Source organism: Rhinatrema bivittatum, chromosome 2, assembly GCF_901001135.1.
Source record: "Rhinatrema bivittatum chromosome 2, aRhiBiv1.1, whole genome shotgun sequence".
NCBI classification, from domain to species: domain Eukaryota; kingdom Metazoa; phylum Chordata; class Amphibia; order Gymnophiona; family Rhinatrematidae; genus Rhinatrema; species Rhinatrema bivittatum.
The window spans coordinates 593,497,304-593,524,184 of record NC_042616.1 but is presented as its reverse complement, the minus strand read 5'-3'; the positions used below and the strand labels follow the sequence as shown (position 1 = coordinate 593,524,184).

Below are 26,881 nucleotides of genomic sequence, written 5' to 3'. Positions count from 1 at the left end.
TCCACTATGATGCCTAGATCTTTTTCCAGGGTGGTTGCTCCTAATATGGAACCTAACATCGGGTAACTACAGCATGGATTATTTTTCCCTATATGCATCACCTTGTACTTCTACATTAAATTTCATCTGCCATTTGGATGCCCAATCTTCCACTCGCAAAATCATCCTGCAATTTCTCACAATCTGCTGTGATTTAACTACCTTGAATAATTTTGTATCTGCAAATCTGATTACCTAACTCATCGTATTCCTTTCCAGATCATTTATAAATATATTGAAAAGCACCAATCCAAGTACAGATCCCTGAGGCACTCCACTGTTTACCTTTTCCAACGGAGAAAATTGACCATTTAATCCTACTCTCTGTTTCCTGTCTTTTAACCAGTTTGTAATCCACGAAAGGACACTGCCTCCTATCCCATTACTTTTTAGTTTCCTTAGAAGCTTCTCATGAGGAACTTTGTCAAACGTAAGAACATAAGAAAATGCCATACTGGGTCAGACCAAGGGTCCATCAAGCCCAGCATCCTGCTTCCAACAGTGGCCAATCCAGGCCACAAGAACCTGGCAAGTACCCAAAAACAAAGTCTATTCCATGTTACCATTGCTAATGGCAGTGGCTATTCTCTAGGTGAACTTAATAGCAGGTAATGGACTTCTCCTCCAAGAACTTATCCAATCCTTTTTTAAACACAGCTATACTAACTGCACTAACCACATCCTCTGGCAACAAATTCCAGAGTTTAATTGTGCATTGAGTAAAAAACAACTTTCTCCGATTAGTTTTAAATGTGCCCCATGCTAACTTCATGGAGTGCCCCCTAGTCTTTCTACTATCCGAAAGAGTAAATAACAGATTCACATCTACCCATTCTAGACCTCTCATGATTTTAAACACCTCTATCATATTCCCCCCTCCCCCCCTCACTCGTCTCTTCTCCAAGCTGAAAAGTCCTAACCTCTTTAGTCTTTCCTCATAGGGGAGTTGTTCCATTCCCCTTATCATTTTGGTCACCCTTCTCTGTACCTTCTCCATCGCAATTATATCTTTTTTGAGATGTGGCAACCAGAATTGTACACAGTATTCAAGGTGCGGTCTCACTATGGAGCGATACAGAGGCATTATGACATTTTCCGTTTTATTCACCATTCCCTTTCTAATAATTCCCAACATTCTGTTTGCTTTTTTGACTGCCGCAGCACACTGAACCGATGATTTCAATGTGTTATCCACTATGACACCTAGATCTCTTTCTTGGGTTGTAGCACCTAATATGGAACCCAACATTGTGTAATTATAGCATGGGTTATTTTTCCCTATATGCATCACCTTGCACTTATCCACATTAAATTTCATCTGCCATTTGGATGCCCAATTTTCCAGTCTCACAAGGTCTTCCTGCAATGTATCACAATCTGCTTGTGATTTAACTACTCTGAACAATTTTGTGTCATCTGCAAATTTGATTATCTAACTCGTCGTATTTCTTTCCAGATCATTTATAAATATATTGAAAAGTAAGGGTGCCAATACAGATCCCTGAGGCACTCCACTGTCCACTCCCTTCCACTGAGAAAATTGTCCATTTAATCCTACTCTGTTTCCTGTCTTTTAGCCAGTTTGCAATCCATGAAAAGACATCGCCACCTATCCCATGACTTTTTACTTTTCCTTGAAGACTCTCATGAGGAACTTTGTTAAACGCCTTCTGAAAATCCAAGTATACTATATCTACCGGTTCACCTTTATCCACATGTTTAACAACTCCTTCAAAAAAGTGAAGCAGATTTGAGAGGCAAGACTTGCCCTGGATAAAGCCATGCTGACTTTGTTCCATTAAACCATGTCTTTCTATATGTTCTGTGATTTTGATGTTTATAACACTTTCCACTATTTTTCCTGGCACTGAAGTCAGGCTAACCGATCTGTAGTTTCCCAGATCGCCCCTGGAGCTCTTTTTAAATATTGGGGTTACATTTGCTATCCTCCAGCCTTCAGGTACAATGGATGATTTTAATGATAAGTTACACATTTTTACTAATAGGTCTGAAATTTCATTTTTTAGTTCCTTCAGAACTCTGGGGTGTATACCATCCGGTCCGGGTGATTTACTACTCTTCAGTTTGTCAATCAGGCCTACCACATCTTCTAGGTTCACCGTGATTTGATTCAGTCCATCTGAATCATTACCCATGAAAACCTTCTCCATTACAGGTACCTCCCCAACATCCTCTTCAGTAAACACCGAAGCAAAGAAATCATTTAATCTTTCCATGATGGCCTTATCTTCTCTAAGTGCCCCTTTAACCCCTCGATCATCTAACGGTCCAACTGACTCCCTCACAGGCTTTCTGCTTCGGATATATTTTAAAAAGATTTTACTGTGAGTTTTTGCCCCTCAGCCAACTTCTTTTCAAATTCTCTCTTAGCCTGTCTTATCAACACCTTCTGAAAATCCAAATACACTACATCTACTGGCTCACCTTTATCCACATGTTAACCCCTTCAAAAAAGTGAAGCAGATTTGTGAGGCAAGAATTGCCTTGGGTAAATCCATGATAATTGGGTTCCATTAAGCCATGTCTTTCTATATGCTCTGTGATTTTGATCTTTAGAATAGTTTCCACTATTTTTCCCGGCACTGAAGTCAGGCTCACTGGTTTATAGTTTCCTTGATCACCCCTAGAGCCCTTTTTAAATATTGGGGTTACATTGGCCACCCCTCCAGTTTTCAAGAACAAAGGTGGCATATTTAGCTGTCCCTTTCCCCATGCACCCCCAATCTTTGAACTGCAGAAGTCTGGGAGCAGGCTTTCAGAATGCTGCTTCTTCCTCCTTTGCCTGCCTCCCTCTGCAATCTGAACTACATGGTGTCAGCAGGTCTCACAAGACTATAGGGACCCATGCAGTTTCCATTGCAGAGGAGAGCCATCAGAGGGGGAAGCAGGAGCTAGCAGGATGACATCTTGCAGGGAAGGAGGGAAATAGAAAATGAGAATTCAGCCACGGGACACCTGCTCTTCCTGCCCTTTAGCCATGGCACAATTTGGGAAACACTGAATTGGAAATTGACTCCCAAAATAGTTGATTTGCAAATCTCTAATACTGATCAAGCCATTCAAAAATGGAACTACGTTACTAACTACTGCTGATGGGATAGCAAGACTATTCTTTTGAAGCATACTAAAATTTGCTTCTTGGTTTTTCTTTGCTTTAAAAGGTATGAAAGTGAGCTCAAATGCATTGAGCGCAGATGGTGCAGTCATCCATCAGCTATTACTGCCTATTTATTGCAATTATTAGCATACCATAAAAAGCTTAATGATTCAAAAAAGCAAAACTATTCCAGCAAAATACATGTAGTTGGAAACAACCTCTCTGAATGTTTCTGCAAGTTAAATCAATGACTGCTTCAAAAGGAAGCTTGTTTTTAAATGCTCTAACAAATGTAACCAGTTTACTGTCTTTTTTAAAGATAAGGTTCAGACAATACATAATAGTTTTTCACTCAGTTCAGTTCTTCTTTGACTGGCTCTCAAGCAGTAATATCTCTTCCATCATAACACAAATGAATCCCAGCTTCTCGCCAATAAACCCCTATCTTAAGGCTATTCTGAAACTGATGAAAGATAATATTAATCCCTGTATTACAGATATTACAAACTTTCCTTATCTACTGGGATATTTCTTTCCCTGCTGAAAACAGGACCTATACTGAAAAATCTAATGCCGATCCATCTATTTTAATTATTGCCCAGTTTCTTCTTTGCCCTTTTTGTCAAAAGTGATAGAGGCAGCAGTACTTAAACAACTTTCAGAGTTTTTGAAAGAAAGATGGGAAAAATGGTTCTTACCTGCTAATTTTCGTTCCTGTAATACCAGAGAACAGTTCAGACTCCTGGATTTTGCCTCCCTGCCAGCAGATGGAGACAGAGAAAAAAGTTTCATTGATGCTGCATATAACCTAGTGTACCATCTGCAGTCTCAAATATTGACCTGTACCCAAGCCAAGATGATTAAACAGAAACACTAACAGCAAACTCCAAAATCACCTCAATGAGCAGGGGAAAGGTGAACCCTCAAAAGGTGGAAATCCCTTCCAACAGTAACCAAGGAGAACATAACCGAATTCCTCAGCAACTCTGTATTATATATTAAATGTCAGTACGAGCGGATTCCACTCTTCCAACGGGTGGGGCTCTGGACTGATCTGTGGTATTACAGGAACAAAAATTACCAGATAAGATCCAATTTCCCTTTCCTGTTCATACCCAGATCAGTCCAGACTCCTGGGATGTACCAAGCTTCCCTACATAGGGTGGGACAGATAGTCCCAATTGTAGAACACTCTCACCAAAGCTCATGGAATCTGGAGCCCGGACATCCAAATGATAATGTCTGGAGAGGAAGTATTCAACAATTGCCAAATAGTCACTTGACAAATCTCTGCGGGGACACCTGTTGACACTCGGCCCATGACGTCACCTGAGAGCAAGTCGAGTGAGCCCTCAATTCTGGTACTCAGCGACCTTTACATATGTAAGTTGAGGCAATAGCTTCTTTTAGCCAACTGGCAATCATAGCTTTAGACGCCATACACCCTTTCTTCGGACCATTCCAAAACACAAAGAGGTGATCTGACAAATGGAAACTCTTAGTAACCTTAAGGTACCTCAACAATGCCTGCCGTATATCCTGCACCTGAAGTTCCTTCACATAAGGCACAGATGAATCCAAATCCAAAAAGGCCGGAAGCTCCACCGTTTGATTAAGATGGAAAACAGAAACAACCTTTGGGAGAAAGGAAGATACTGTGTGCAACAAGACCTCAGAGTCCAAAACCTGTAGAAAAGGATCTTGACATGACAACGCCTGAAGCTCAGAAATCCTTCTAGCTAAACAAATTGCCACCAGAAAAAACACCTTCAGAGTTAAATCCTTTATAGTCGCCCTGTGCAGCTGTCCAAATGGAGCTTCACACATGCCTCTCAGAACCAAACTAAGATTCTAAGCCAGGCATGTCTGCCGCACTGGAGGACACAAATGTTTTGTCCCCTGAAGAAAGTGAATTGCATCCAGGTGCACTGCTAGAGGCATACCTGTACTTTACCCCGAAGAAAGCTCAAAGCTGCCACCTGCACTCGAAAGGAGTTAAAGGCTAGTCATTTTACCAATCTCTCCTGTAGAAAGGCTAAAATATGCAAAACCAAAGCACGAGTCAGCCATATTCCCTGCCCGCTATTCCAGGACTTGAAAACCGTCCAAATCCTCATGTAGGCCAAGGATGTGGATGGTCTTCTAGCCTGTGGTAAGGTGGAGATAACTTCCTCATAATAACACTTCAATCTCATATACCCTTTCAAAAGCCAGGCCGCAAGACAGAAGTGAGCTGCCTGATCCAAAAATATCAGACCCTGGTGAAGAAGCCTTGATAAGTGACTGAAACTTAGAGGCCCGTCTACTGCCATGCTGACCAGATATGTGAACCAGGGATGACGCAACACTCTGGGCCACCAGAATTACCTGCCCTGGATGTTGCTCTATTTGCAGAAGCATTTTGCCCACTAGCAGCCATGGAAGAAACACAAAGCAGAATTCCTGGAGGACATGGCAGTACAAGAGTATTGATGCCTTCTGTCCCATGTTCCTGTTTGCGACTGTAAAAATGTGCAGGTTTGGCATTCTGCCAAGATGCCATTAGATCCATGTGGGGCATTTCCCATCTGATCCAAATGAGATGCATTGCTTCTTCTGATAGCTCCTACTCTCTGAGGTCTAGCTGCCTTTGCCTGAGAAAATCCACCTGGATGTTGTCTACCCAAACAATGTGAGATGCCACCAAGAGTCACATATGCTATTCCACCTAATAAACCAACTCCTGGGCCTCCTGAGCCACCGCCTGACTCTTGGTTTCTCCCCTCCTGTTAATATAAGCCACCTTTGTTGTTTTGGCCAACAAAACCCACGACTTACCTCATAACCGTGGCAGAAAGGCCACCAGGAAAATCACCTTGAGAGTCAGGTCTTTCAAAGTGGCCCATTTGAGAGGCTCAAAGGGAAGACCGCACAATCCACGGAGAACTAAATTCAAACTCCAAGAAGGGCACACTGGTCGAACTGGAGTATTCAAATGTTTAGCGCCCTTCAGGAAACGTGACACATCCGGATGAGCTGCAAGGAATATCCCGTCAATCTTTCCCCGCAAACATCCCAGGGCCGCTACCTGAACCCTGAGAGAACTGCACACCAAGCCTCTCTTCAGATCCTCCTGTAAGAACACCAGAATGTGAACAATAGAGTCGCGACGCGGGGACACATTCAACCCGCTACACCAGGAATCAAAAGCCTTCCAGACGAACGTATGTGAGCAAAGTAGACTTCTTTCGTGCCTGCAGGAGGGTGGAAATAACCGAATCAGGATAACCTTTCTTCCTCAACTGCCTCCTCTCATAAGCCAGGCCACTAGACAAAAGCGATCCACTGGATCAAAAAATACTAGACCTTGTCGAAGAAGATTCAGTAGATGACTGAGCCGGACAGGACCGCCCACCGCTAAGTTGATCAGATCTGTGAACCACGGCCACGAGAATGACTGACCCTGTGTGAGCCTCTATCCTTCGTGAGACCTTGCCCACCAACAGCCAGGGAGGAAAGATGTAAAGCAGAATGTCACGAGGCCACGGAAAGACCAGAGCGTCCACACCTTCTGCCCTGTGTTCCCTTCTGCGACTGAAGAACAGAGCCGCCTTTGCATTTCCCTGAGTTGCCATCAAGTCCAGGCGAGGGATGCCCCACCGACGAGTTCCCACTCTCCGGGATCTAGATGCTGGCGAATGAGAAAATCCGCCTGAAAGTTGTCGATCCCAGCTATGTGAGAAGCTGCCAGGCGGACCAGATGGCACTCCGTCCAGACCATTCACTGGTCGGCCTCTGAGGCCACTGGACAACTTTTGGTTCCTCCTTGACGATTGATGTAAGCCACCATTGTTGCATTGTCGGACAAAACTCGTACCGATCGATGGCTCACCAGGGGGAGAAAACCGCCCAACGCCAGACATACTGCCCTGGTTTCCAAGCGATTTATGGACATTTCGCCTGTTGACCTGTCCATCATCCCTGTGCTGCCCGCGATTGGCAAACCGCTTCCCAGCCGGAGAGGCTGGTGTCTGCCGTCACGATCATCCACTGAGGCTCCTCCAGGTCCATACCATGCTGCAAGTGGGCCAGAATCAACCACCAATTGAGACTCGACCTGGTGGGTTCCAAGAGCAGTAATCTGATTTGGAACTCTTCCGACTTCGGATATAAACGAGAAAGTAATGCCCTCTGCAAAGGTCTCATATGAGCAAAGGCCCAAGGGACTAACTCCAGAGTAGATGCCATAGAACCAAGCACCTGCAAGTAATCCCAAACCCGGGGTAGCGGTAGCGACAACAGCCGTCGGATTTGCGCCATTAACTTGTCGATTCACTCCTGCATGAGAAAGACTTTGCAGACTGACATGTCGAACTGAGCGCCTAAAAAGTTCAGAACCTGGGACGGGACTAACTGGCTCTTGGCAAAATTGACAACTCAACAGAGATTGAAGACAGTCAATACTGACTGAACCGCTGTCTTGCAAAGCTCCTCCGACTTTGCATAGATGAGCCAATCATCCAGATAGGGATGAACCAAAATCCCCTCCCGCCTGAGGGCCGCTGCTACAACCACCATCACCTTGGTGAAGACGCAGGGAGCCGTTGCCAATCTGAACGGGAGCGCTTGGAACTGATAATGCTCGCCCAAAATCATGAACCTGAGAAACTGCCAATACCGCTTGCGGATCCCTATGTGAAGATACGCCTCCGTCAGGTCTAAAGAAGCCAAATATTCGCCGGAGTGGATGGCCGCAATGACTGAGCGGAGAGTTTCCATGTGAAAACGAGGTACCTGAAGCACCTTGTTCACCTTCTTTAGATCCAAGATCGGGTGGAAGTAGCCTTCCTTCTTGGGAACCACAAAATAAATGGAGTATCTGCTGGTCCTGTACTCCTCCGGAGGGACCGGGATAATGGATCCCAGGGCTTGAGTTACTGCTGTCCATTTTGTGCGGGACCCGCAGAGCAACATCAAAAACAGATCCCGCAATGGGCGAGCAAAATCCAAAGCGTAACCGTGTTTGATGATGCTTAGAACCCACTGGTCCGATGTAACCTTGACCCATTCCTCGAAGAACAGAGAAAGGCAGCTGCCTATCACTGGAACAGAGGAGTGGGCCAGCACTGGGTAGACTTGCCCCTGGAAGATCCCTGAGGACCCCTGTCGCAGAGAGGCCTGTAACCGCGAAAGGAAAGCGCCCAAGACTGAGACCTCGTAGACGGCTGACAGAGAGTAAAGGAAGGAGCCCTGCCCTGCTGGAACCTGTGCTGGCCCCAAAACAGAGGGCGAGCCGAACCAAATGCCTTGGAGGTTGTAGGCTTATTCTCCAGTAACTTGTACACCTTGTTGTCCCCTAGGGATTTGATAAGGGCTTCCAGATCATCCCCGAACAAGAATTTCCCTTTAAAGGGAAGATTGCCCATCTGGGCTTTGGAGGAAACATCGGCTGACCAGTTGCGGAGCCACAGAAGTCTTCTAGCCAAGACTGCCGAAGCCATTATGTGCGAGGAGGCACGAAGATGATCATATAAGTGTTGTTATTACGTGTGTTTTAGTGGATCCTTGGGTGCTGTGGAGATAACCATGCCCATGGGGAGGAGCCCCGTGAGGAGCCACAGCACTGGGCTCGACTCTATACACAAAACACCAGAATAAATCTTTATTTATACAGCTTGGAGTAGCCACCAGGTGGCAGTGATGAGTTGTAGTCTCATGGACCTCGGCAGATGGAGCCCTTCTCTCCAAGATGACGTCAGGAAGTTCCGCAACAGATACTGTGGATGAGACAGATGAGAGATTAATGTACTCACTCGATGTTAGCTGTAATGGATGCGATTCCACCAAATGGTTGTAGTAGGTACAGGCATTGAGGCAGGGAGAGCAGGCCCTCGAGGAGCGAGTGCCTGATCCCTGAATGGCACCTGAAATAGAACAGAAGGCCCCTGAGGAGCGGGTACCCAAGTTAGCAGTAAACCCCAAAGGGCAGAAGGAAAGCTTCCTGCAGGCAGCAGAGAAGCGGCAGAGTAGCGCAGACAGGAACAGTCGAGCTATTCAAATCTATTGCCAACTCAACGAGCTAGAAATCTTGAGAAGTAGATATACCCGGGGTGGCGTGACGTCAGCAGAGGGAACACCCTCGAGGTTCACGCCACTGGGTGTACTTAGACATGGGTTGCGTGCGCGTGTACCCTAGCAGGTACCTGGGCGAAGCAATGGCGTACGGCTGCACTAAAGCCGTTCCAGGGACACCAGAGAAGTCAGCTTGACTATGCTGTGGTAGCCATCTTGCCCAGGTAAGCAGGAGGAGCCGAGATGGGGTGCAACAAGCGGGGCAAAGCCATAGAAGACCGACGGATGCAACAATAAGGCATCCACGGTGTAAGCCACCGCTGCCTCCACTTGATCTGCTTGCTCCACTTCTGCCGGAGGCAACTCCTGTGCAGTGAGCAACTGTTGCACCATTAAAGGGAAGCTCGTTGCATGAGGCTACTGCACACCACTGCCCGAACGCAAAGCACCGAGACTTCAAAGACCTGTTTAAGAAGGACCTCAAGCTTCCGATCCTGAAGATCCTTAAGAGCGGCAGCCCCGGCCACCGGAATGGTCGTCCACTTAGTGATGGCTGAGACAGCCGCATCCACCTTTGGAATCTTAAGGACGTCCAAGGACTTGTCTGGTAGTGGGTAGAGCTTTTCCATAGTTCACCCCACCCGAAGACTGGCCTCGGGAGCCTCCCACTCTCGGGTCATGAGTTGCAGTAGCATCGGGTGAAAGGGAAAAGTTTTAGGGGGGGCCCGAAGCCCCGAGAGTACGGGGTCCACCGTGGTAGGCTCCGAGCTCGGTTGCGGAGTCTCAATACCTAGTTCTGTGTTAGGTGTTTGAGGTAGTTGTGGGTGGATCCTTGGGCCGGTGGCAGATGACCACACCCCCGGGGGAAGATCCCGAGAGGGACCACCGGTCAGGCTCAGAGTATGGAGACAGACACACACTAGTTCTTTTATTAGACAGTATATGGAGCCACCAGAGGTGGCAGTAGTGAGCTGGAAGTGCCCGGCTGGGCTGTAGTCCCTCAGAGACTGGAACAGTGATCCCAGGAAGGCTGAGCTGTAGAGAAACTGAATATAGTGAGTAGGCAGGGTATGCAGAGTTCAGGAACAGAATCTTGATGGTAACACTCACACAATAGTCTCTTAGAAGCAGCCCAGGAGCTGGAAAGAAGTAGGCCCTCGAGGAGAGAGTACCTGGTTCCAGGGAACGCTCTGAGAGAGAGATGGTAACTCACTAGTGTTGTAGGCAGTGAAGACCTCCTGGCAGAAATGGTATTCAGAAGCAGGTCCGAGAACATGGGCCCTCGAGGAGTGAGTACCGGTTCCAGACTGCGACCTGAAAGGCAAAAGAGAAACAAGACCCCCAAGGAGCGGGTACCCCTGGTAAGTCCGAGGAGGCAGAGTAGCTAGAAGCGTAAGAAAACCTTTCCTTTTCCTTTCCTTGCTAACTTAATTAGTCAGCGATTTCAGAGACTTTAAATATCCGGTGGAGATGACATCACCTCAGGGGGACACCCCTTAGGATCGCGCCACTGCTGGTACTTGAGTCGGGGCCGAGCTGCGCGCCCTTAGGCTGCTGGAAAATATGGCGGAGTGCGGCGTCTAGCCGGTCCGGGGATGCCGGAGGAGAACCGCACGATGATGCCGTGGCAGCCAAACTTCCAACAGGCAAAGAGGGAGTCGCCAAAGAGGTAAGGTGGGCGTAGCGGAGATGTCGGGCAGCGACGGTCGCAACATTCCGTCAGTACATGAGGGATCAAAGGATCAAGCTCTTCCCTCCAAAATAATCTGAGAACCCGTGGATCATCCCTCTCCACTGGGATTTGATCCATCAACAACCCCGTCTAAATTCCTGAGGAGAGGATCCTGCGAAAGAGGATCTGAAGGATTGGAAGCTGGGGTTCCTGTTTGGTCCGAAGCTGCACGGCCCGTCTTCTCTCTGGAGGCATCCGGCCCCGAGAGCCTAGCTACCTTTGCTGGCGGGGGCCCCATAGCCTGTAACTCCTCCTCAGCCTCCAAGAAAGCCTTGTGCATTAAAAGCATGAACCTTGAAGAAAAAGGATGCTGCCCCTTTAAGGCCCCCCCCCCCCCCGGGGGGGGGGTCAGAACTTGGAGGGGAAGCAGGCACAGGGATCCGTGGCCTGACCGGGCTCAAATTCGGTGGGGAAAGCGGAGGAGGGATCTCCCCTCCCTCTGCATCCAGCCCTACCCTGGAGCGTGGTGCAGGCAAAATAGCTGCCGTTCCCGCGCTAGATGGGGGAAGGGGCAGCCCCAGGCCGGCGAGAGTGCGAATTCCTCCCTGCACTCCAGGAGTGCTCTGAAATCGCTCCGCTGCTACTCCCCGACAGTCCTTCACCGCTGGGGAGGCACCTAGCACAAAGACCATCGCAGGAGAGCCGCACCACCGGCTCCCCGCATGCAGAATACAATGAACCCCACAGCATCCCAGTGCTGTAGTGAGCCAGCAAGGGTCTGAAAAAGTAGCGAAAATCGCCCCTCCGGAGACCCGGGAACCTGTGCGCACGGTATTAATTTAATTATTATCTTAAATCCAAAACGCAGTCAACCAGGGGAAAACGAGCAAAAAACGTCCCTGGGATATCAATCGCGGCACAAGAGACACCCAAGGAATTATCCAGTCTCAGGGTGCGGGGGGGAGGGACCGGCCCACCGGTAAATCCCCCTACTCAGCGGGATAAGAAGTAGCTCCGGGTAAATCGGCTAACGGTGCGTCCAACCCCAGCCATGCCTCAACCAAAGCAGGCGCCTCGGGAGGACTGACACTACTCACCTCCAGAAAAAAAGCTAACTATTTTCTTTCTTTCTTTTTTTTTTTAATAGCTTAATTTAGCCAAAGGTACAATAAATGAGGCTCAACACCTCTTGATGAAATAAACCCCTTGTCTTTATGTTTGGTTTTTTTTTTGTTTGTTTGGTTTTTTTTAAAGGATCAGGACTGCAGGTTCTGTCACCCTCATCTGCTGGAGTCAGAGAAATACTGAAGGATCGCAGGTGGCACACCAGGTTAAGATGGGGGTGCTTTTCAGCTTTTTTCTCTGACTCCATCTGCTGGAAGAGAGACACAACCCAGTGGTCTGAACTGATCCGGGTACGTACAGGGAAATTTGGCTTCCAGAACCTCCCTCCCACATTTTCCTATGTTGTTGGTGCCCACATGTACCACGACAGCTGCTCCTCATCAGCACTGTCTAAAATCTTATCTAGGTGATACGTGAGGTCTGCCACCTTCGCACCAGGTAGGCATGTTACCAGGTGATCCTCATGCCCAGCAGCCACCCAGCTGTCTACATTCCTAATAATCAAATCACAAACTATGACGGCCGACCTAACCCTTCCCTCCTGGGCAGTAGCCCTGGGGGAGACATCCTCTGTGCGAGAGGACAATGCATCACCTGGAGAGCAGGTCCTTACTACAGGATCTTTTCCTGCTGCATCAGGTTGATGCTGTCCTATCATAAGGCCTTCTTCCTCCAAGGCAGCACACCAGGGCTCAATTCCCATATTTAATAGAGAGTGGATTGGACAATACAGATAAGGGCAGAGCTGGAGTCTGGGGTGGAGCTGAAGAGTAGGGAAAGAGAGGGTTGTAGCTCAATTCACAAACGGGCCGATACAGACGGAGCGCACTGTTAACCCGCCATTGGACGTGCGTTTTCGACGCGCTAGCGTTACCCCTTATTCAGTAAGGGGCTGAAAACGTGCGTCCAGCCTCCCAAACCTAATAGCACCAGCAACATGCAAATGCATGTTGATAGCCCTATTAGGTATTCCCGCGCAATTCAGAAAGGAAAATGTGCAGCCAAGCCGCACGTTTTGCTTTCAGAAATTAGCGCCTACTGGACGCTCAATTTTGCCGGCGTCCGGTTTCCGAGCCCGTGGCTGTCAGCGGGCTCGAGAACAGACGCCGTCAAAATTGAACATTGGCTGTCAAACCTGCTGACAACCGCTGCTCCGGTCCAAAAGGAGGCGCTAGTGTCGCGCTAGTGTCCCTAGCGCCTCCTTTTGCCTGTTTTACTGCCGGGCCTCATTTAAATACAGAATCACGCGCACAGGAGAGTGGCCTGTGCGCGTGCCGGGAGAGTGGGCGTTCGCCTGCTCTCCTGCGTTTTTAATGTATTGGCCCGAGAGAAGGGAGAGGGGCAGAGCTAAATTTGCATAACAGCTATGCAGGTGCAGGGCAGCTTTCTCTTTGATTATAATTAGATTACTTTTCCCAATTATGCCATCCTGCAGTCTTCAGCAGCTGGAGGAATGGAGGTCCATTAGTTGCCCTGAGGGCCTCCTCTGCAGTCAATTTTTGCTACCGATTCATTAAAAAAATACCAATAAACCAGTCAAGCATATTGCATCAGAAAAAGAGAACTGATCTGCCTTAAAAATTACAGTATTTCAAAAGTAAGGGAACAAATTGGAGTGCACAGAAGTTTTTGACTTACAAAAGTTAATTAAACTGAACTAACAAAGCGAGAAGTTAAAAATGCTCAGCAGAATCCTGTCAAATGTCCCAAACTACAGAGAAACAAATCAAAGATCAGGTAAGGATGCAATGGAGAGCCGACCCAGGCACATTGAATTCTTACTTTTTTCTCTCAATGTGTGATGCAGAACAAGTGAATTCCATTATTGACAGTGGAACAAATTAGGGCAGATACCTGTAAAAATTAAGCCAGCTTATGGCCTTAAAATAAAAAAAATATATATATATTGCCTTTTTAATTCTAAGAATCTGTAGGTTTCAGCTGTGAAAGGATTTTTCTTTTTAAATAAATGTCTGATTACCCTTAGAGAAAGAAAAAAATTCTCTAGCACAGAACAATAATGAGAATTATTCGTTTAATTTTGTTTCATCAATCAGTTTTCTAGCAGAATGTGGCAAGCCATGCTTATACTGTACCTCTTTCCTTTTGGCCAAGTTTACCATTCTGAAGTATTTCTGCAAAAGAAAATCTGTTATGCAACATGTTACCAAAGCCTTATTATTTATTTTTATATACTGACATTCGATCAGGGATATCCCATCGGTTTACATTCAGGGACTGTGGGTATTTTCCTATCCCCGGAGGGCTTACAATCTAGCAGGCCAATACAGTACAGTGCTATTGGACGCGCGTTTTCCCTTACCCCTTATTCAGTAAGGGGAGGAAAACGCGCGTTCAACCCGCGGCACCTAATAGGGCCCTCAACATGCAAATGCATGTTGAGGGCCCTATTAGGTATGTGCACGGGATACAGAAAGTAAAATGTGCAGCCAAGCCGCACATTTTACTTTCAGAAATTAGCGCCGACCTTTGGGTCGGCGCTAATTTCTTCCGGCACCGGGAAAGTGCACAGAAAAGCAGTTTTTACTGCTTTTCTGTGCACCTTCCGACTTAATATCATAGCGATATTAAGTTGGAGGTCCCGAAGAGTAAAACAAGTAAAAAAAAAAAAAATTGAATTCGGCCCGCGGCTGTCGGGCTGAAAACCAGACGGTCAATTTTGCCGGCGTCCGGTTTCCAAGCCCGTGGCTGTCAGCGGGCTCGAGAACAGACACTGGCAAAATTGAGCGTCGGGTGTCAAACCCGCTGACAGCCGCCACTCCTGTCAAAAAGGAGGCGCTAGGGACGCGCTAGTGTCCCTAGCGCCTCCTTTTGCCCGGATCTACCGCCGGGCCTAATTTAAATACTGCATTGCCCGCTCTCCCGCAGACTTTACTGTATCAGCCCGTAGGTTTGTACCAGAGGCGAAGAGGGGTAAGGTGACTTGCCCAAGGTCATTAAGGACCATATTAGTTGGTTACTTAGAGGGAGAGGGAGGTTATTTGAAGTGTTGGTTTTAGGAAACGGTGGATTTTTACACAGTGGTTTTATCACAAGAGGATTATATACGGGTCATATATAAAGGTTATACAGAGGAGGACTATATACAAGGATTTTTATACAGCAAGAAAGAATACACAAAATAAGGTATTGGCTGAACTTTAAAAAAATATATATATATTTTCACTCACTGGTCTTGCCAGTTCTCTTTTTTCATTCCTTCTCAAACAGATCTCATTAGGCCCTACTATGCATGGTCTCCAGTATTCTTTTGCACATGCAGGCTAAGCACTGGAGGGAGCTCTCGTGGCAGAGAAAGTAGCATACATCTTCCACTGCATTTCTTTCACTGACCCCTTAGAAGCATCAAAGCCAGCAACCGGCTTTCTAACATGGCACAAATTAGTAGTGCTATACTGAGGAGCAGGAGTGCACGCCATGATTTAACGCCAAGTTTCCCATGTGGATATGCAGAGCACTAATCACCCAGCCATTGGGCTATTCATTTCTAAACACTGAATATCAAAGTCAAAGCAGCGCTTACCATAAGCTTCCTGTTCGGTTAAGGCATCTGTAATGTATCGGAAATCTATACAGGATATTAACTGCTTGGGATCCTAGTAACATAATATTTGGTATTTAGAGCAAAGTTGTGTGTTGAAAGTCGTGAGAACAGATATTCTTTATAAATGTTACTCCCGTTATGCATATGGGCAAAATGTAAAATAGTATAATTTAAAGAACTGAACCTATGCCAGTACTTGTGCACTAATTATGCAGTAGGGTGGTCAGCACAGAGCAGGAAAACAAAGTGAGAGTCCAGAAAACTCCAGATTGAATTATTAAAGATCATATACTGCATCAGCCAAAAAAAGCTCAAATTAAAATGTTGCAAACAAATGTTACAACTGAAAGAAGACCCACAGGTATACCACCAAAGCAACAGAGCAATTACAAAACTAAAACATCTTTATGTTAGCTGGATAATGCTGAAAATAGACTTTGATTCGGCTAACCTAGACAGATAACCAGCCCTGCCCCGCACTTATCCAATCACTTTTTAGCCGTCTGGAGCAGTCTGGAGCAGTCAGACCAGCAGGATTTTAAATCCAGCAATTTGTCCAACATAGACCAGGACTTCGCTGGACAAACTGCTTTCAATATTGACCTCTGAGATTTAATTTAACATTTTTTCTATACCGTCATTAAGCTAGTTGTCGTCACAACGGTTCACAATAAGGCACATAATTTCAAACTTAAATGTGTTGAGTTATGTTAACTAAACAGGTGCCATCAAATACTGTGCCATCAAATTTTATGGTTCAGGAGCTTCAATATGCAGAATGTAATCATGCTCCAGTAGTTGCTGCATGTTTAATCACCCCCTATATGACAAGCTCAAAATCTAGGGGTAATAATAGATTTAAATTTGTCTATGGCTCCCCAAACAGCAGAAGGTGAAAATGATTTTCCAGAAAACTAAACCTAGTTAAAGCAACTATATCCATTTCTCAGAGTTTCTAATTTTCAGACCGTGATGCAGGCAATGGTAACAAGTTCAATTTGACTATTGTAATGGGGTCTCGCTCAGCCTGCCAAAAAAGACCATTTCTAAATTTTAGGCAGCTCAGATTATGGCCACTTGCGTAATTTAGGGTCAAAGGTCAAGATCGAGCATAACTCACATCACCTTCACTGGCTGCCTATTAGATACAGGATTGCATTTACAATTTTATCTTTGGCATTTAGTCCAACATATGGTCCAGTGTGCCCGATTACTTGGATGGTGTCTCTCAGCCTGAAGTTTCAGATATTACGAGGTCTGTCCGCAGTTACCCTCCCTGAAAGCTAACTGCTTAGTCAGATCAAGGGACGGGACTTTTTATAGGAGACGTCTGCTCTTTATGAATTCTATACTTGCTCTCAAACCTCAGTAAATAAATTACTTAATATTCAGAAAATGCCTAAAAATCTTGGGGTCAATATTCAAATGGTTTGTCTGCCTAAATTCAATACTTAGCCAGACAAGCCACAGCTTTTCAATTTTTCCAAGTTCTGACTGCCTTCAAGTTACCCAGCTAAGAATAAAACTTATCCAGATAACTTGGGAGTTAAATAACCTGGGTAAATTATCTGGCTAACTCTAACACTCGGAATTATCTGGATAACTTGTCTGGCTAACTTCAGCTAGAGTTAGTCAAACAAAATGATGTCTACTTCAGATTTTATCCGGATGTATTCACTGGCATGCTTAAATCAGCACTGCTCCACTGAACATCCCAGACATGTTATGCAGCCAACTTGTCAGGATAACTTGTTCGCTCACTACTTTTCTGAATATTGACCACTTGGTATTTTGAGCAATGGTCCTGATTTCTTTGGGTAACTGTTCCAAGTTCTTTATATTTGAAAAGAGAAGTCAAAACTAAGTCCTGGGTTTGAACTGTAGACTTTAATTGCACGTTTTGCAGTAAATTATGAATTATTCAGGTTCGGGTAGTTTAGCAAATATATATTTTTTATTGATACTATTAGGCATAAAAGTATTTAATGGGGTTAGAAGGGGGCTTTCCTGATGGTTGTACTCTATTTTTGATTTACTATGTAATTTTTTATAATGAATGTTTTTATTTACTGTACTGGTTTACTATTTTTTGTGCTTTTTTTTTTTAATCCATTTTGTACTATCTATTTTAGCCTAGAAATGAGAAATATAAATGTTAATTAACATTAATTAAATGAAAAGGATAAAAGTAAAGGCTTGGTCTGCAGTTTTAGATACTCTAACATACAATCTGACCAAATGTCAGGTAAATAGATTTTTGCAAGACAGTCTTATATAATTAACAGCAAATACCTATTAGTTATGAAACCACTAGGATTAGCTATTTTTGATAGGCACTCTAAAATGTGACGGAGAGTCTTGCTGTAGCTTCTGTAAACCGTATTTACAACAAATACTCAGTTTAAAAAAAATTAAAAGAAAAAAATGCTTTAAAAAATTCTCTTACCATATCAGCTAGTAATTTCCATAAAGGCTGAAAAAGAAACAAAACATAACAGGACGTGTGTAAAGAGTAGAAAAAAATTAAAAATGAGAATACATTTATAGATTAAAAATCAGATAACGTCTGGTGAGATGGTAGAGGCTCCTGGGAGCCCCTTGATAATTGGCTTTATGACAAAGTATCTTGTCAAATAGCAAAGCTAGTGAAAGCCCTTTAATAATAAGAAATCAGCAGCAAAAAAAAAAAAATCGCTGCCGATTGCTTTGCAAATTAAAGCACGAGCTGTGGTGGTTGGCTTGGCGGCACTCTGTGTTGCCGTCCTGGACACAAGATTACCCTTGAGTTCCAAGGCCCAGACCAAGTGCTGATAAGGAACACAGGCACCTCAGCCTTACCCCTGGATTCTTCAGGCTCAGAGCAACTCTTACAGTCGATGTTTTATGTAATGATACACAGGGTACGGTTAGAGGATGTTCGGCTGAGTCGCATAACATGTGCAAGGCGGGACTCGTGTATCTACCATTCCCCCCTTCCCCTCCACAAATACACAATGGGGTAGATTTTCTAAAAGTGCGCCCGCGCGTACTTTTGTTCGCACACCAGGCGCAAACAAAAGTACGCCGGATTTTATAAGATATGTGCGTATCTTATAAAATCCGGGGTCGGCGCTCGCAAGGGGGTGCACATTTGTGCAACTTGCACCTGCAGAGCCCTGTGCGCACTGCCCGTTCCCTCCGAGGCCGCTCCGATTTCGGAGCGGCCTCGGAGGGAACGGGCAGTTCCACCCCCCCGCACCTTCCCCTACCTAACCCACACCCCCGGCCCTATCTAAACCCCCCCCTACCTGTGTTTTAAAAGTTACGCCTGCCAGAAGAAGTAGGCGTAACTCGTGCACGCCAGCGGGCTGCTGGCGCACGATTCCCCGGCCCGGGACCCGTTTCGGAGGCATCGGCCATGCCCCCCGGAACACCACGAATGTCGCGTCGCCCCGACACGCCTCCCCCCCCCCCCCCCCGGAAAGCCCCAGGACTTACTCGCATCCCGGGGCTTGCGTGCGCCGCCGAGCCTATGCAAAATAGGCTCAGCGCACGGGGGGGGGGGGGGGGGGTTAAAGGGTTACACACATAACTTATGCGCATAACCCTTTTAAAATCTACCCCAATGTACGGCTTTACAAAAGGGCTGCAGTTTCCTGTGAAATAAAACATAACCCGAGCACCCCAGCCCTCCCTCAAACTGCCTGCCACCATGCCCCCAGTGGCTCACAGAGTTACCAGTCCTCCATAATTCCTCATCCCGCCACATCCCAGCGAGGGTGAGTCTACAGCCTGAGAAGCAGCCCCTATTTCTCACCGGCTGCCTCGGGTAGCAGCCCCTCCCCCTTCCCCAGCTACATGTGTCCTCCCCCTCCAATTGCCACCCCCTTAACAACGTAATCATCAACAATTGACAATTTTGGCTCAGGTTTCTGCCTCCAAAACTGCAACATTAGACCCGAATGAAAACAAACCCTCACACAACCCAGAAATTAGGGAGGGAGGGAGGAAAAAAAAAAAAAAAAAAAGATGCCGACCCGTTGCCTATCTTCGCCGCACTGCCCCAGCAAAGCCGAAAACAGAGAAAACCCCGCACCACACTCGGGTAACCAACTGGCCGCACAGCATTTCAAAGATGTTGACACAGGCTGTAACGGCTCTTGAAGGGCAGCATCCTTACCCCCACTCACGCAACCGAAAAGGATGAGACACCGATGACCCTTTTATTTATCTGTGCACGTGCTTACATTATCTGAATAAAACAAAACGCCGTCTCTGTTCAAGAGCACTGTGTACGCACCTTTCAAACCCACAACAAAACAGCAGCTCCTTTAAGAGCAGCTGTTTCACCGCTTTTTTTTCCTTTTAAGCTAATATTTATATAGCGCTTTTGAACAAAGTGCATGCAGGGCAAAGAAGGATCCCAAACCATAGTCACAAGCACTCATAGTGTGCAAGGTTCAAGAACCAAGGGTAAAGGAAGTCCAAGGTTAGAAGAGCAAAAATTAATTAAAAAAAAAAAAGAAGAGAGCTGGAAAGGAAAGGCTTTTCTATACAAAAACAAAAGGCATGCTAGGGGGAAGGATGTGATAGTGAAACAGCTCCAATGTAACACTTCTTCCTATTATAAAAGTGGAAGACTCCCACAGTGTCTGCTCGTCAAGGATTACCTTTCCCTCCTGTTTAGCCCACAAATCCCACACAGCATTCAGAATGGCTGCTGTCGCCAAATGTACGACTCCTTTCTCTGGACCAATCTGTGGGGAAGAAAAACAATTAGGTACTGGCTGTTGCTGTGGTCAGCAGGGAGCAGGTGGGTCTGGTGCACAGCCCCCAGTTTCCTGTGGCAGCTCAGGGGTAGATTCTGTGACAAATATTAGAAAATTCAGAAGCAGATTGACAAACATTTTCATCTTTTACTTTACATTATAAAAATAAAAGCAGTTTTCCAACCTTGCTAGTCTCTGTATAATTTATTCTCTTTTTATTGGGTGAGGAAAAGGGATTCTCAAGAATAGTGAGAAAAGCAAGGAAGAGTGGGAGAGGACCAGGGAAGAGGAGAGGAAGGGAGAAGGACTAGGAATAGGGTGAAGAGAAGGTAGAACTGGGTAGGTAGGAGTAGAGATCAGGAATTTATGATGGGGGAGAAGAGAGCATTTCTGGGATTGAGGAAGGAGGAGAGGGGTTTGGGTGGGTTTTAGGATCTGGGGAGAAGGAAGAAATAGGAAGGAAGGGAGGTTTCAGGATCTGAGGATAAAAAAATCTGAGTTCAATGGAGAGAAAATCTGAATTGTGATTGTGGTGAGTGGGTGGGTGTGTGTGGGGGGGGGGGGGGGAGGAGGGAACAGAGGTGTCCCTACCATGCTCCAGTCCTGATCCCCCTGCAAACCATCTCTGATCTCCCACCCAGCCTGGCATATACACCCACCTGGCACCAATCGACACTGCCCCGCCAACTCTCTCACAGAGAGATACAACCCCCTACCAATCCACACTCATCCCCCAGTCACTCCTCACCCCCACTGAACCCCCAACTCAGACTAGGCCGGCTCCAGGCTGACCAGCACCAAGTGTGAAAACAAAAATTTGCATCCATCTCTTCTTCCCTTTGGTTGTGGCAGCTCTAGCACAGCTCTCCCTCCTTCAATAGTGGCAGTGGCTCCAGCACAGTGATCAGCCTCTCTCTCCTACCCAGCTCTACTTTTCTCCCTCCTATCACCCTTTACCCAACACCATTGTTCCCCGAACGCCCTCTCTTTTTCCCTCTGCCTACACGGCATGGAAGGGTATGAGGGAGAGGGTGCGGCATGGCATCCTGTGCAACTGCACAGGATGCACACCCCGAAAGCCAGGCCTTCCTAAACCTCCCAAAAATGGCCCCCTTTCCTGTCTGCTCCAAACTCAACTCCTCCCCTCTTGTCTCTGAATGACAGGAGAGAAGTAACTCTTCTTTGCTCTATGTATGATCCATGCTCATCCCTGCTTAGCCCCGTCTTGTTCCCTGCAGGCTGCCTGGGATTAGAGGGATCAAATCAGGAAGGAGGGAGCTATTCTCTGCTGAATGATTTCGCACAGCTGCAAGGCAGCAAGTCTTCAGCCAGCCAGCTGCCCCCCTGACACTTGCCGCTCCAGCAACAGGCCTAGTGCGCTTATTGACAAATCCAGGCCTGTATTAATATGGTGTCTTTCATACAAGGCAATTCAGAGAAACCCAAGGCAGTTCCACACAGAAAATTAGAAATGAAAGCAAGAAAGGGGGGACGGCAACATTTACCTTAGCAAAGCTGTAGAATAAAGAGCATTTAAAAACAAAGAAAAAGGTAAGAACTTGAATCATTTTTTGAATACACAGAAGGCAAAGGTAGTACTAAATTAGCATACCTGGGAGCTTTTAAGTTAAAGTCACCCTAACATGGCTGTTGAGTAGCAGGGTGGGGGAAGAGTAATAATGTATATCAGTTTTCTCTCTTTTTCCCCTTCACCACTTTCCCTCCCTCCTGGGTGGATGTCAGTATTCTTCCTCTTCCTTTATTCCTGACCTTAGCACTCTGAGGGAACCGACAGTCCTGGACTCCAGATGGCTCGGGAAGTAGAGGCATCTTCCTCCTTGGAGGATCCAGGAATCAGTAATTGCTCCGGAGGGGGACCTCAGTGGCAGATGGGCATCGGTTGCATCAGTAGGACACCCAAGAGGACGTTGAGATGCTTCAGCAGTGGTGCTAACAGCACAAGCGCTGGTTCCGGAACCGGTATGGGGGACGGCACTGGGGGTGGTTCAAAGCTCCAGAGGGCTCGTAGCACTGCCTTCTACTCCCTGCGGTCCAACTCCTCCTGAAGGTTTGGTGATGAGAACGTGGAAGATAGAGGAGGAGGACGAGGCATTACCGGAGCCTCCACAAGGGGCCGAGAAGGCTCAGTACCCGGCACCGCACTCGGTGGGGAATGCCTGGGACTTCCAGGATTTGGAGAGGATGTGGTCTCTTCACCACTGGGTCACTTTGGAGGAGGCTCAGCATGGGCCGGTGTTCTTCCAGAGTCAGCGCCGATGCCGTGCAACAACTGCCGGTGCCGGTGTCTGTGTTTCTCCTCAGTGCTCGGCCCGGTCCCTTCTCCAGTGCAGAGGATGCAGATGATCCAGATGCCTTGGAACGGTCTGACGATGGAGAGGGCCAGTCCCCCAAGCCCCGCTCATCACGAGGAGGAACCGGACAGGACGTAGAAGACGACAGTGAGTATAAGTGGTCTCCAGGACCCCTCGGTGTCGAAGTCCCTGATGCCAGAATTGATGCAGCCGAATTCCTAGCACCAAAAAGCTGCTCCATCTTGTCCAGATGGGAACGACAGCCCTTGGGAGTCATCTGGGCACAGTTGGGGCACCCGCAGACATCGTGGGAAGCCCCCAGGCAGAGGATACAGACCTCATGTGGATCCATGAGACATGGTCCGCGGGCACTTGTGAAAACCAGAAGATGCCATGAAAACAAGCCGGCGAGCGGTCAATGGCCAGCAGCCACCGGGTCTGGAATCGACTGCAAGAAACAAGAGAAAGACCTACTGAGACGCCGGGGGGACCGACAGGGGAGAAGGACCCTGAGCGGAGGATACCAGAGGGAAAAAACCTTGAGATGAAGAATCTTTTGAAAATTTAAGGAGAGAGCTCCAAGAACCGTGAGGCAACTATTTTGCGGTAAAAACGAGACTGAAGAGGAACCTTGCATGGCCGCGTGGATAGCGGCATGCCGGGCACACTCATCGCGCCAATCAAAGTTTCTAGAAACAAAAGTTTTCCATGCCAGGCTCCATCTGATGATGTCACCCATCTGTGAGGACTACCATCCTGCTTGTCCTAGGAGAACACTAGGATGAGAGTTAGGAGGTCAGGAAGAACAGGAAGAAAATGGAACATGCTTCTTCTACTTGCTAGACACAACATGATTTGAGTACTGGGAACGTGTGGTTTGATAAATAAAGAATTCAAGCCTGCTTGGGATAGATAGAGAGTGATGAGAAAATAAAGAAATGTGTGTGGGGGGATGGGGGGAGAGGCGCCTAGGACTTTGTTTCAATCTGGGAATGCATAAAACCATTTATCTGGAACAGAGAGAGACAAAAGGGGAAGCTGGCAAAGTCAACCTGTACCAAATGGCAGAATGGTTATGTCATGCTTCTCGGAAGAGCTGGCAAGACTACACAACTAGCATAGACTACCTGTACGGTTTTGGGTTGCTCTCAGGAATAATGAAGTAGAGGTGGCAGAATGATTGGGCTACTAGTCCCCAAAATGATAAGATGTGATCTCCAGTTGGCAGTCAAACGTATACTGATGGTAGCTGGGAGACTTTAGTACACTAGTGGTGGTGAAGAGCAAGGAATGGTGATACCCTGAGCAGGAGCTGTGTAAGCAGAAGCAACTGGGCAAGCTCGATGGGCTAAATGACCCTTATCTGACAACACCTAATGTGTAAATGTAAGAAACATCCAGGTTTCACATACAAGAGTGATACCATGGGAGCCAACGAGATAGGATGAGTGGCAAATAGGTTGGAGGTGGAGTGTGTTGAATCTAGTTTCAGGCCGATTTTATTTTTATTAATATTCTGCCTTTATATTCCAGTGCTTTAGGTATTTCCCTAACAAGAGTGTTTACAATCTAAGAGGGAGATTTGTCAAGCCGTGATAGGGCTAACACACGCATTAAACAGCATATATCATGTGATGTTTGGACCATATACGTGCCCCTATTACACTGAAATGCCTTGCATGACATTTGCATGCATGAGTTTTGCAAATTCTTGCAAAGCAGCTCAGGAATACTTAATTCTTTGTAAGTAAAATAACACAGAGGTTTAGTGAACCCCCCCAGCACCCCCCAAGGATGTAAAATAAATCATTGGTGGTTCTGGGTCCACTACATCCCTGACCCCATGAACCTTTAAAAGGCTGACAGTACCTTGTTGGGACCGGGGTGCCCTGGCCCCAACGAGGGACCATTAGCATTTTTTTTTTTTTTTTAAGGTTTGAGGGGTGTTGGAGAGGAGTCGGGAGGGTGCGGGCAGGGGCTGAACCATCCATTTCCTTCACACCTTTGGGGGGAGAGGGTGATACACTAAACCTCAAACACTTTAGGTAATTATTGGGGTGGGGGGTATCCCTTAACCCCCAATGACATTTATGCACAATTTTAGATGGTGGGTGGGGAGGCTATTGCCATGTGTGTTTTAAACTTTTTTTTTCACTTTAAGGATTTAGGGCACATTGAGTGGTGGCCCTGGGTTGAGCTCGGGGTCAGCCTTGACTCCTGCTCATCCTTTTCTTTAGCTGAAGCTTTAGGGGTTATTTTAGGTTGCGGCCCTTTAAGGTGACAGTGGTATCTTGAACTTGGGGATGCTGTCACACAAACGGCTGCTCGCCATGTTCTTCTGTCCCGCGGTATTTGGTCACGAGACAAAAGAATGTGTCACAGAGCCGCGATCTTTTTTCAGGGGAGGGGTCCCACTATCGTGGCCACTTCCCCCTGCAATAGTGGGACCCCTCCTGTGAAAAAAAAAAATCACAGCTTTGTGGCTCTAGGGCTTAAGTTTGTTGCAGGAAGGAGTAAATGAGTCAACTGGCTTAGCTAGTGATATGCTGTTCACAGAAGCACAAAATATAAAGCACACATTCCAACGTAGGCAACTGGTGTTTCCACTAGAGGTGTGAATCGTGTGATCGATCGTCTTAACGATCGATTTTGGCTGGGGGGGGGGGGGGGGGGGGGAGGGAAATCTTATCGTCATGTTTTTTTTTTTTTTTTTTAAATCGTTAAAAATCGTAAATCAGGGGAGGGCGGGAAAACCGGCACACCAAAAAAACCCTAAAACCCACCCCGAACCTTTAAAACAAATCCCCCACCCTCCCGAACCCCCCCAAAATGTTTTAAATTACCTGGGGTCCAGTGGGGGGGTCCCGACGCGATCTCCCTCTCTCTCTGGCCACGGCTGCGTTGAGAAATGGCGCCGGTGGCCCTTTGCCCTTATCATGTGACAGGGCAAAGGTAGCGCCAGCGCCATTTTGGTTCCTGGCTCCCGACGTCACGCGTGCAGGAGATCGCCCCGGACCCCCGCTGGACCCTCAGGGACTTTTGGCCAGCTTGGGGGGGGGGGGGCCTCCTGACCCCCACAAGACTTGCCAAAAGTCCAGCGGGGGTCCGGGAGCGACCTCCTGCACGCGGGCCGTATTGCCACTCTTCAAAATGGCACCGGCACTATATTTGCCCTCATGACATATCTGACGATAATTTTAATCGTTCAAAAACGATTCACATCCCTAGTTTCCTCAGCTGTGGGATTTTCACTTATTACTAACTAATATCACCCAATATACCCAAAGAGACTAAAACATCTGACATAAAACTGGGTATAAAACATAGGAGAAGATGATGCAGCTATAGGCCATGGTGAACCTGTTCATAAACCTACTGCAGCAGGAGACAGACCACAGAAACTAACGAAATATTAAGAGGAACACCTACTGTTAGGTAGGCTCCTGAAGATAAAGAGGAGATAATGGACTGCTACTTTTATATCAAAACCAGGTAGTTAAACCTGCAGAGTACGCAACGAGAGGGCTAGAAAATGGAGGAGAGAGCAAAGGAGGCGCTCTGACACATTCCAAGGATAAAGAAGAACATTAGGAGTAAATCTGAAAGACTAAGATCGTTTCCAACATACCCTGATTTACGAATGAGGTTTATTCCTGTCAACATAATGCACAAAACAAACCCATTTGGAGACTATGCCCATGGGAGAAAAAACAACAAAAAAAAGACATAATGGACTAAATGGAAAAAAAAAAAAATCATTGCAGATCAATCGTGGCATTTGAGATCTGCCCAACTAAGGGAGCACATGCAGGCGGCCTGATGCTGGCGAGAGCTTTCACAAGTAATGATTTTGGCTCCACCATAGCTTTGTTTGTAAGTCTAAAACATAAGACAGGGTAATAAAAGCACTGGTACTTTGTGTGATTCTCTGCCATCGTTAATTTGTTGTGATGGGATATGAGAAGTATTAACATTCCCTGCTCCCACTTTTGTGAAGAGAAACTATTTGTATTCACCCATCTTCCGTTCTTTGGAGCCACTTCTGTCAAGTCTGGTTTTCAAGCAGCAGCAGCAGCAGCAGATTTAATGCTCCTGCTTTGGCAAGGACATCATGTCCCCCCCGGGGGTGGGTGGCAGGGCATTAATCCCTCATACTGTAGAGATTCCCAACCTCAGCCAAAAAGCCAACATGGGACCATCCGTTGTTCATAGCTCAGACCCCGTGCCTGAACCTTAGCCAAAAATCTCACT

The 26,881-nt window shown here is 46.8% G+C and overlaps 1 protein-coding gene across 3 annotated transcripts in view; it reads right to left on the bottom strand.

The window, feature by feature from the left end:
• Nucleotides 1–26,881, bottom strand: part of ENOSF1 (enolase superfamily member 1) — a 137,742-nt gene that overhangs the window by 78,672 nt on the left and 32,189 nt on the right. For 2 of the 3 annotated variants that reach the window (XM_029591093.1, XM_029591094.1), the window contains 4 exons: nt 20,220–20,306; nt 18,017–18,043; nt 15,550–15,622; nt 14,102–14,140 (listed from right to left, as the gene is read on the bottom strand). The exons of the other annotated variant lie outside the window; for it this stretch is intronic. In XM_029591093.1, coding sequence (XP_029446953.1) covers nt 14,102–14,140; nt 15,550–15,622; nt 18,017–18,043; nt 20,220–20,306 — 226 coding nt within the window. The remainder of the gene's footprint in view (nt 1–14,101; nt 14,141–15,549; nt 15,623–18,016; nt 18,044–20,219; nt 20,307–26,881) is intronic. 3 annotated transcript variants of the gene reach the window in all.